This window comes from Pygoscelis adeliae, unplaced genomic scaffold (genome assembly GCF_000699105.1).
Source record: "Pygoscelis adeliae isolate BGI_AS28 unplaced genomic scaffold, ASM69910v1 Scaffold171, whole genome shotgun sequence".
NCBI classification, from domain to species: Eukaryota; Metazoa; Chordata; class Aves; order Sphenisciformes; family Spheniscidae; genus Pygoscelis; species Pygoscelis adeliae.
The window spans coordinates 1,073,923-1,086,171 of NW_008824186.1; the positions used below are offsets into that span (position 1 = coordinate 1,073,923).

Genomic DNA, 12,249 nt, shown 5'->3' on the forward strand with positions numbered 1-12,249 from the left:
AACAAGTATCCTGGGAGACAGACTAGAAATAATGTTCTGTAGATACATGAACAAATAATCCTTTCCCAGCATGAAATGCACTCAATCTTAATGGCTTAATTCTTTGATTAAAATCCGTATTTCAGAAATAATCAGACTTAGATGGCCATTAGTTCCAAGCCAGCATGGTTAACCCTCACCCTTATTGCGTATTTGGGGAGGGGGAGGTGGGAGGTAATACTTCAAACAGGTGTTGACATCTTTGGAGTCATTCCCATCTGCAGGCTGCATGATATCACATATCTCTAGCACCACTATGTCCTTTCTGGTTATTGCTCAAGTAATAACTAGCTCTCTTCCCTTGGCTTGCATAAAGAATGTGTTACCAATACTTAGATGAAGTTACTGTTTATTAATTCATACACAGACATTTGCACATTCTTGGCAGTTTCAAACATTCCTTGCCATATGCTGAAATACTTTTTCCAGCCCAAGTTCTAAAAGAGCTATAACTTTTTGCATTAGACTTATTTAGAAGAAAATGTAGATTGTAAGAAACTTGAGTACTATGTTTTTGCATAAAAACTAAAAAACGTTTTCTACTTAACAGAACAACAAAATCACTGTGAGCACTCCCCCCCATTGCTATAGGCAAGAAAAGAGTACACTGATATGTAAAGAAAATATTTACAGAAATAGATTTACATTCTACCACACAACATATTACAATAATTCAGATTTAGTTTTCAGTCTGAAAGGTTTCAAAGCACTGCTGAAATCACTAAATATGCAGTAAATCAGTATATGAAACATTTGAAACAGGATATTTACCAAATATTTGCACATACATCAATGACGTTACCAGGTAACATTTTGCCTCTCCTGAGTATGACACACATCAGATTTTCTCTTTTAAGTTTCAGAACGGAAAAAATTGTAAAAAGTCCCAAAACAGACTAAGCTGCAGATAAACCTTTACAAGTCGTTATTTCTGATAAGGAATATACAAATATTCATTATTTTCTTTTCAAGCATTTCATTATTTCAGGAAAATAGAGCACATGTTTATCTACTTATGAAGAAGAGTATGCCAACATGTTGTGTAATATGTCTAAAATAAGTATAATTCGTTTCCATTTTTGAAAGATCACAAAACCTGGAAGTATATTTAGTTGAATTTTAACTAAATGCAGGTCTGTTTACCGCTGTTATTAGTGTACTATTCCAAAAGAGAATGAGATAATTTTGTTGTGAATTATATTATTGCTATGTTTGTCATAACTGATAACATTTTGCAAGTGAGATAGGTCAACCTACCCAAATTCTGTGAAATCTGAATAAAGGTTATATACAGAAATACTTCAAACTTATGCCCTTACTCTAACATTCAAGTAATACCTCCAAATCAATACAGGACCTTTAAAAAGAAAATTTTGCGCCCAGCTTCTTTACATGACCATTACCTTTATACCTTATCTGTTTAATGAAATAATTCTCTCTTACCAATCCCTCTGTTAATTACTTTATGGAAAACTTTTTCCGATGCTTCCTCTAGCTACACTTAAAAAAGCAGATACTTCCAACCCAAATTATTCTATGATTCTATGATTCATAGCACTTACATTTATACATTAGTGTTTGTTAAATTAATACAGTGTATCATATTTAAATCAGTGAAAAGCAACGCAGCTGGAAATTCTAGCAACAGATCATAATGTGAAATGGAAAAGGGACACCATGCATAACATTAGACACAAAAGGAAAGATGAACTAATGTGATATTCAGCCACTTAGTGCAAAGGAAGGGACTGAAGCCAACAGCTGAAAGAGTCTTAGATAAATGGAACTGAATAAATCGTATTAATGCTTTTGAAGGCTAACATGCAATTTCTGTATACAGTCATGGCTTCCTGTAGAGTAGTCCTCTATTTCCTCTGACAGTATCAAGGTGTGGATAGCCCCCCAAGGGCTAAACTTAACAATATGTCAGTAGACTACCCTGAAATCTTGGAAAACTTAACATATAAAAATACAGGCCCTGCTATTATAACAGGAATACCACCTTTCTTCCATGAGTACTCTAAGCCTAAGGCCATAACACAATCCTGTTTAATCACTTCTGGTCATTGTAGTTTAAAAGGTGGCTCTGTTAAGCATTACTGACCATTACAAGGGTGAAAGAAAATGCCAAAAGCTAATTTCGCCATGTCATTTTAAGAAAAAGATCTAAATCAGCCCTACTCACTGCAAAGCTATTTTAAGCTTCTATTAGTTCTTTGTGCAGAGAAGACTTTCCTACCTCTGCTGTCAGCTACTACAGTGAGCAGTCACAGTCAGCGACCATAGGGTTGACTCCCAGACAAAGCAACCACAGAACATTGGTGCACCCAGGTCCTTGAGCAAAAGCAATCCCACGGATGGGTTTGCCTTTGCCCGAGGCAGGAATAACCCAGACTGTCTTCCCCAACATATTTTTTATGTGCCCTACAGGGACTTTATTCCCATCTACAGTACGTAAAAGTTTTGACTGGGCAGGGATAGCTCGATTGGCAGATCCCCTAGTGTTGACTAACCAGGTGGCCTTTGCTAAATGTGTGTCCCAATGTTTGAACGTCCCGCCACCCATTGCTCTCAGCGTAGTCTTTAACAGTCCATTGTATCGTTCAATTTTCCCGGAGGCTGGTGCATGACAGGGGATGTGATATGCCCACTCAATGCCGTGCTCTTTGGCCCAGGTGTCTATGAGGTTGTTTCGGAAATGAGTCCTGTTGTCTGACTCAATTCTTTCTGGGGTGCCATGTCGCCATAGGACTTGCTTTTCAAGGCCCAGGATAGTGTTCCGGGTGGTGGCATGGGGTACGGGATATGTTTCCAGCCATCCAGTGGTTGCCTCCACCATTGTAAGCACATGTAAGCCTGGTTTAGAAAACTTCTGTGCAAGCTGTGTACACCCCCTTTCCACTAGCTCCAAGGCACTCTCTAGTATTCATAAATAGCTGCTCATATGAAGGACGCTTCTCTGCTGTTTCTTGTGTGCTGTGAATTGCTCTAACATGCTTGGGGAACTCTGAGAGGACCAGATCTTCCAGTTCAGGGCTTCCTTGCATCATCAATTCATTGAAAATGAGCTGGAGCACAGTGGAGAACTGGGTCATACAACTTTCGACTCTGGCTACTGCTCAGAAAACATATCCATCTAATGTTTCAAGTTGGCAAAAATAAACATGAATGCTTACGGAATGACAGCTTTTCTACACTGTCCCAAGCAGGCTCTACTAGTCCATTTTCAATTTAACATGTGTTAATACCACTTGGCAATGGGAAGATTCAGCTATATATAGCTCCATCGTGACTCTCAACAGTTGAGTCCCACAGTCAAACTTACCAGCAGATAAATATACTGGCTTTAACTGGCATTGCATAGAATACATTCTCTTCCCACTCAGCTGCTGCTGAAAAATTCTATTGATACTTTTATAAAAGCATGTTTTCAAGTATATTGAAGTGCCCTGTACTGCAGTCATTTTCTGCCTCTGCTCTGGACAGGTAACTCTGTAAAATGAATCTTAGACAGAAGTGGAATAAAGAGACCAGTGATTATGTTTCAGCAGAGCACCCTAACACATGCTTGAAATAAAACTTTGAAGTAATTTAAAAACTTCACAAACTCCACCAAGTCAGAATTCTGAACTGGGATTTACTGTTTTAATCCAAGTTCCTGTGAAGACACTGGGGAAAAAAAATTCCTGGATTTTAACGCATAATGGAAACAATCTCTTCTGAATGTTAATCATGACCAAATGACAATCAAGAGTCTAAGAAATTTATCCTATTTCTGCTGAAAAGTCTGGTTTTACCACTACAAAAACACAGAAATGAAATGACACAAAGCACAGCATATATCACAAGGCAAATCACATTATTTTAACAAATTGCCTCTACCACACATTCCTCTACTATTTCTTCTGCTCTTTTCCCCTTCCTGTTTCTTCAAATTCAGAACATTTAGAAAGATTTTCAGAATTAGGCTTCCGAGAAAAAACATAATCAGGAAAATACTAATGAGTTTTCAAGAATCAGTATTTTAAGGGTCAGAATATAAAGCTACATGGTGAAGTGGCTTGCTTTAAATATAAATGTTCCACTGGAAGGAAGATCATGTTTTTTGATCCTGGAAACGAGGCTTTCACTCATGTTTAAAATCGTTTTAGGACCGCTGTAAGAACAGTAGGGTTCCTCTTTACTCAGAAAAGGGTTCCATAAAGATGTATAGCATAAAAAAAAAAGAATTAACAGTGTATTAGTTCATTTAGAGTTACGAAATGAAACTGTAACTAAATACATTGTCTCATAGCTCACAGAGTCAGTCAGTTGTTACTGCAGCAGTTAATTTTTAATGCTGAAATTACTACCTGCTTTGTGATATGTCATGTGGCCACTAGCAATACTAAAATATTTAACAAGAAGAATTGAAACTATACACAAAATTGTTTTATATGAACTCTTCATGATACACCCCAGGTATTTTTGTTCTGTTTTTAAGGCTAAAGAATTTACAATCATAAAGCATGTAAAACACTCCAGACATTCGCTTCGAGGCAAAAATTTTTAATACAGTTCTTAAGTAGTCAAAAGTCTATGATTAATGATGCTTTATTCCATTTTAGCTTTGTCAAAAGATTTGTGCAGTTACCACAACTATTAAAACCTCATTCTGTGATACATAGTAATAACCTTTCTAAATTCAGCGCTTTGTCAAACCTATTTCATCTATCTCAAAGCAGTGACAGCACAGTTACTGTGCCCAGTTATACTGTAAACTCAAGAACCTGCTAAGTTCACAGATCCCAGACCACAGAAACACAAAAAGGAGCCTTTGCAAAAAGCACACCTTTAGTTCGACAAATGGTGTGCCTCTTCCTTAGAGGATTGTAGAGGATAAGCACAAAATCCAACTCCACCAAATCACTGAAACACCAAATCACCACCAATGGTTCCATAAAAAAGGAATAAAGCAGATGCTTTCAAAAGAGGAAGCAAGCAAGGTAGTATCGGGTATGAAACACGATGTCTAAAGTTTTCATGCTCTAGGCATACCTAAATTTTCCCACATCTTTGGCATTCACACCTATAGCAGACTGATCAAAAAACATAACAGTTACAATTGTTAAAAAAAAAAAGTATTGAACAAACCACAAACCACAACTTGGTGATATTTCATGTCTGATAAACTCCATAGTTTGGCACTATGGAATTGAAGGAAGGTAAGACTCTAGTGAGCCCAGCTATAGTACCTATAATCATCACAGAAGCTTCCTGACTGATCAGTAATAAGCCAGTGTGCCTCAAAGCTGACCAAAAGGCTAAACTCCACAGTCTTATTTATTTAAACACGAGGTGTAGTAGTTCAGCACACTAAGTGTACCAAAGCTGCAAAGCTACTTGAATTACAGGGCCAAGGGGCAATTTTCTGCAGAAGTTATTTTTCCCATTCTAGTACAATTGAGCTCTAGTTTCTAGATGATACTCCAACACAAAGAAACAATACGAAGAAGGTTCAGTCACTTTCTGTCCTCTAACCTGCAATCCCAAATACTGCTGTGCAGCACAAATAGAACTAGCGGGGATAGCCATACTCTGCCTCAGAGAGCTTTCGGGCCTGCATTAGGTTATGATGATTGCAAACGCAGAAGGAACACATAAGAAAATAATTGGGACTTCTATTCCATACTTCTGCTTAAGCCAAAATGCTAGCTGTTAAATGCTGTTGTTTGATACTATCCAGCAGGAACTAGTCTTGAGCCATCTTTCTGACTCCCCTTTCTGTGGTTTCCATAAAAGCCAGTATAGAGCAGTAGCAAAACACAAATCCAAATTATTTCCGTAAGGCACATTGTTTGTATTCTTGATTAAGGATGGCAGCTGCAATGATTTTTAATACAGTTTTCAAGCACGCATTTAAGCGAAGAAGAATCATAAAATAACACTCTCTTCTTGAGAGGAGCACGCTTATCTGCTTTTAAAATAAATGTCAGATTACTTTTTGTATCTTTAGTTTCTAATGTATTCCTAGTCAGGATAAGCTCCGAGTATTTTGGACCTCACCTATTCCTGTATAATGTTAGAACAAAGCAGTTGCTTTATTCTCTAAAACCAGTGGCTTATTCAGTACATGCTAGAGCAGCCTCCAGCTTCAAAGGAAGGTGCATGAACCCCAAATATAAACAGATGTGGAATTAATCATCCACAAAAGAAAATCCCCCTCCAATCCGACCTATAATAGCTCTAAAAAGAAGCTCAAAAGCATCAGTTCACCATCCACTCCAAAGTTTGTTACAATTCAACTATTGCTACTGATATCAAACATTGTTTTATTTAACATTTCAGTTGAATACAACAATTAAAATATATTCCCAATCTCTGTACTGAATTATTAGCCTACACTTTAAAGAGAATGCTTAGAAGAGACACTTTGTAGCAAATTCCACTTGACAGCATCTGGCATTTTCTATGTAATGATGTTTTACCTGATAGTTACCAGTTGCAACAATTGGGGACCCATATCTCAGGGGTGCCTATGTGAACTCGTGGGGTGCTTGCTCACCAGCGCATGGGCTAGCAGACCGTAGGGAGCTCCACGGGTACACACAAAAGATAAAGCACCCACATGTCCATTAGGAGATGTGTGCAAATAGGGGAACCCACATCCACAGAAGAGGCTGTTTATGCTTGTAACCAACACCAGCTGTGAGAGAGGAAATGTGTGTAACTGTGAGCGTGTATGTATGCATGTTTGTGATTTTAACTTTTTAGAATTAGTTATAGAACTGCATTTAGAAATGTGTAGGTGTTCCTTAACATTTCTTAATCATCTAGTATTCTGGTTTATTTGTTGTATTGCTGATGTTGATCCTAAATATACAGTTCACTGATTTCTAGTTAACGATGTCTTTAATAAATCAGCAAACCGCTTCAGTCTTGATGTGTTTAAACCATGGGAATTAAGCAGGGTTTTTTTATGACACTCATAGACTAATGATTACCAAACTTCGTTTGAGGGTTCCAATGTGAATGGATTCACTGAGCTACAGAGTTCTCATTCTCTATAGCTTACTACCTTGACTATCCCTTTTCATATATCAAGTATCATGTTTCACAGCTCTGGGCTGGAATTAAGGAATTTTCAGTATGGGACATAACTATGAAATACATATTCCATTTCACTGAACTAAGCTGAATTTTATCAGATTTCTTCTCAACTTCCAAGTGAAACTGCTGCTTGTCAGTGGAGAAAGCTCTTCCAAATTTGAAGTCCATGGAAGTTGTGTGCATGCTTACATATTATTTGCATTTTTTAAAAATACAGAAAAGGTCTACAAATACATAGATTACTATCCATTTTCAAATAACAGTCACAGCCACTATGCACTACCCTCCCTGTGCATGTCTTTAGAAGTGCAAAATTCGTCAATACAGAACAGTGCAAAATATTTTAAAAACAGTGATCTCAACATACTGCACTAGACATACTCTATACCACCAATTTCCCTGTTCTGTTGGTTCTGAATCCAGACTGTCCAATTGCTTTATCAAATGAATACTACTCTTGATGCACTAGACAAGGCTTTTAGGACATCAGTAAACTGCAACTCCAAGAGGGAACTGTGGCTTCTGTTTTGGCTGGTTTCCCATGAAGAAGAAGAGATACACATATATAGATTAATACGAGGAGTCAAAACATCAAGCGTTACCTACTTTGCAGAGTTGAAAAACTAGCTTAATTAATATTTCTGCAACAGAGGGGCCAAAAGCCAGACCACCAGATTCAAACTCTTCAACTTGGTGGTTCAAGGCCAACTTTACTGTGAACAACTACTGAAAATTTGTCTTTTATGCATTAAAAATATCATAGAATCATTAAGGTTGGAAAATACCTCTAAGATCATCGAGTCCAACCGTCAACCCAACACCACCATGCCCACTAAACCATGTCCCTAAGCGCCTCATCTACACGTCTTTTAAATACTTCCAGGGATGGTGACTCCACCACTTCCCTGGGCAGCCTGTTCCAATGTTTAACCACTCTTTCAGTAAAGAACTTTTTCCTCACGTCCAATCTAAACCTCCCCTGGCGCAACTTGAGGCCATTTCCTCTCGTCCTATTGCTAGTTACTTGGGAGAAGAGACCGACACCCACCTCACTACAACCTCCTTTCAGCTAGTTGTAGAGCGTGATGAGGTCTCCCCTGAGCCTCCTTTTCTTCAGGCTAAACAAACCCAGTTCCCTCAGCCGCTCCTCATAAGACTTTTCTCCAGACCCTTCACCAGCTTTGTTGCCCTTCTCTGGACACGCTCTAACACCTCAACATCCTTCTTGTAGTGAGGGTCCCAAAACTGAACACAGTATTCAAGGTGTGGCCTCACCAGTGCCGAGTACAAGGGGATGATCACTTCCCTAGTCCTGCTTGACCACACTATTTCTGATACAGGCCAGGATGCCATTGGCCTTCTTGGCCACCTGGGCACGCTGCTGGCTCATGTTCAGCTGACTGTCAACCAGCACCCCCAGGTCCTTTTCCGCCAGGCAGCTTTCCAGCTACTCTTCCCCAAGCCTGTAGCATTGCAAATATCTTTTAGCTATTGCAAAGCTTTGAAAAAGCATTAAAATTTCTGCTAAGGCAGGAATTCAGGAAGAGCTGGCCTGAGGATATGGACTCAAAAATCTAATACTGTAAATCCAAATTAAACATTTCCTCTGCCTTTTGCTTTCAAAACTGGCACCAAATTCTCATTCCTGTCTCTCATATGGTCCCAAACAGCCAGCCATAGACCTGTGCTCTGTGGAGAATGCCAACAAACCAGCAGTTGACAAGTTCAAACAAAAGCAGCTACCTTTCCAAGAACATTAGGTTACAATAGGCACAAGGCAGCTATAGCAGATGATAAACACCGAACCAGAAGCTACAGACACATTTACATAAAAGTAACACACATTGACAAAGCCAGAAGAAAATCCATTCATCTAGAAAACTTTTCTGAAGTTGAGAAAGTGATAGGTAGCTTTTACTCATTAGGAAACCACCATTCGCTTGCAGTGACAGACTTGGTGAAGAGGAGTGTTCTGGCAGGACCTGCTGTTTCTCTTCCTTTACATCCAATGGATCTCTTTTAAGGTCTGTCTGAAGATCTGCTCCTCACCTCGTAAGCCTCAGTCTTTTCCAATATAGTCAAATGTTTATTCCTCATCTATCCCGATATGAATGTCTCACATTCAGAAGCTAGAGCTCTCCTGCGTTTACTGCCACTACCAGGTGTACAAGATACGTTGGAGATTGATAATATTGATAGTTAAGGTAAAGGAAATGTAGCGAGGAAAAGGATAGGAGAATCATCCAATTTGTATTTGTCCCTTCAACAGACAATGCCACCATATTCCAAATTGGCAGTTTAAAAATGAAGAGTTTTAGAACTAGTTATAAACTTGTTTGTTATCTCCAGCAAAAGACCAACCAAACCAAACCAAACCAACCCACAGAAAAGGTAACTTTTTTGGTAGTTCATTTTTACTATCTTTTGTCTCACCAAGGACAAAATAAGGTCTTTTACCAACTTCTTATACTCCTATATCTGCATTACTCTAGTAATCAGCACAAGAAGTGGTAATATCCTCAGCTTTCTATGATTGCTTACCATCCCCTGCAGTTCTCTAAGTATGCAGATTTCAGTTATTATAAAAATAATTGAAATATTAAAATACTTGAACCAATGCTGTTTGCAAACAAAATGGAAAAGCTATAAATAACTACTCACCAGATTCTCTTCAAACCACTCCCGTATACACACTGCTGTGGCCCCCGGAATTTGATTTCGCAACGCTTCTTTCTCTTGAGGATCCTCTAGCATTTCCAATGCCATCTTTAGATCTTCCAGGAGATGCAAAATTTGAAATGTGCCCAAGTATACTGATGGAGCAGGCGATACAATATCATAACCACCATTAGCATACTCTGTCGCTGACTTTGTACCTAAAACAAGTAAAACCAGAAGAGACAATAATGTTATATAATTCTTTTGTAAGTGACAAAGTAACTGACAAATATGAGTATTTCAGGCTTAGAAATACTTGAGTTAGCCTCTAGATAAATAACGAACACTGAAGAATTAGATGTGAGAGGTATGTACAAGCATATTAAAAAAGAATTTTGAACTAGAAAATATTTGCAATGTCTGTTGAATTACAAACACCAAAACCTTACCACAAATCACCTGTAATTTTCCATAGTTACCATGAGATGTCACTAACTTCTTAGCTACATAGAACTCCCCACACAGAGCAGTGTTAAGCAACGTAAGAAAGATTGATGCAGTCCTTTGACAAGAAAGTTAGATGAAAATAGATCATGTTACCAGAACTAGAAAAATATGTGACCTTGAGCAGGTTTAAAACCCTCCCACAGAGAACAAAACCCAAAAAGTTAGCAATAAAAATGGCTAATGAAACTTCCCTAGCTCTCTAAATTACAAAAAGCTCTCTAAGTTACACCACCTCCCTCCTGCCAGCCCTCCAGCACCAGTATTATTTTCTCAAGAACAGTAAGGACAGCAACAAACATATCTCACTTGATGGAAGAATTATAAATAATACAAATTCTAATATCTCCAAATCTTTTTGTCTTAATACCCTGTGTTTCAATGAGATGCACACTAAAATGAGCTATCTTTTCTCAGTCCTGAATTTCAGACCTTGATTTCATTCAATATCCCTTTGTTTCTTTAAGAACTAGTCAGATGGAAAACTTCTATTTGCTCTACTTTTTACAGTTTTTATTTACAATTCGTTGCCTCATGTACATAACAGATTGTACTCATGTCTTCATTCCTGTTCTCTCTGGCATAAGCAATCACATTTTCCCTCTATTTGACTTCATGGGAGATTTTGTTTTTAGGCTTTTGATCATTCATATTGTACTCTCAATCCTTTTGTTTTGTACCATACTTCACAGATGTATGTTGGATCCACATAGCATACAGTATTCCTTAGAAGACTGTATCATTGATCTACACAAGGGGATTATAAATAATTGCCATACTATTCTTCGTTTTATTCCTGTGTTCAACACCATTTACATCTTAGTTATGAAAGGAACAGAAATCTTCACTGGGCCTTTGAAAACTATTTGCTAAGTTTTTTTCCTGAGCAGATGTATCTAATTTGAAACCCAGATGTGTAAGTAATTCAAATTTTCTTCTTGAATGCATGCTACTTTGCATTAATCAATGTTAGTTTGCCTGCTATGGTTATTTATCTACCATGATTCGGACATTACAAACTATGTTTGAACCCAATGGTTCATTTTACATATAGCCAGACATACAACTAATACCTAAGTACAACTCATGAATACACTGACAGACTAGGTCCTAGTATGCTGAAATGCCTTCTGCACCTAGATTAGCTTTTAACCAAAACGCTAACTGATGATTTAATCCTAATATTGTTTCCCATCTCAATCAGTTTTTGATCCAAGACAATATTTTGTCTCTCATTTTGTGAATGCTTAACTTTACTCAAAGCTTTTGGGAAAATTCTAAATAGTATTACCCAGGTTTTCTTCAACCACTGCTTTAATGACACAAAGAATTCTGTCAGATCAATTATCTTTGCAAAAAATTGTATGGTTTGAATTCTACAGTACGATGTAAGTTTTTTTTGTTTGGCTGTTTTAAACAATGCAAAACCATCCCTAGAAATTTCTAAAGTTTTGCAAGGCTCAGTAGTAGGGATTTTAATTTTTTTAAAGCAACACTTGTTTTAATTACTGGAGTCATGTAGTCAAATTCAGAATATTCCCTGTTTGGTCCTGTTGACTTCCGATGCTTATGAGTTTATTTTCATACCTCAAGTGTGAGATCTCATTTTAATTTCTGGCTAAGACCATGTCCAAGATAAAGTTTCTTCAATATCCGGTGCTACAAAGACTACTACACAAGACAACTTCGCCTCACAAATCAACCTTGTCTTCCTGAATTATTTCCTTTTGAGGAAAGGATCAACTGTTTTGCTGGATTTGAGTATTCTAACCACTAAAAGATATTTTCTTGTATATTTCTATACTCTCAGCTACTTATGCCAGCTTAGTGGTTTCTGCTTGTGTACTTCCTAACGCAGATTAATATTAAACTCTAGCAACTAAAAATAGCAGATTTCCAAATTGTGTAAGAGCCATTTGGATCATATAACCTCTTAAATCTTTTCATTCAGCCAGAGTG

The 12,249-nt window shown here is 37.7% G+C and overlaps 1 protein-coding gene across 1 annotated transcript in view; it reads right to left on the reverse strand.

The window, feature by feature from the left end:
- The window catches only part of PPFIBP2 (PTPRF interacting protein, binding protein 2 (liprin beta 2)), a 111,930-nt gene that overhangs the window by 67,517 nt on the left and 32,164 nt on the right, over positions 1-12,249 (reverse strand). Inside the window, exon 3 of the mRNA XM_009334494.1 lies at positions 9,790-10,004. Coding sequence (XP_009332769.1) covers positions 9,790-10,004 — 215 coding nt within the window. The remainder of the gene's footprint in view (positions 1-9,789; positions 10,005-12,249) is intronic.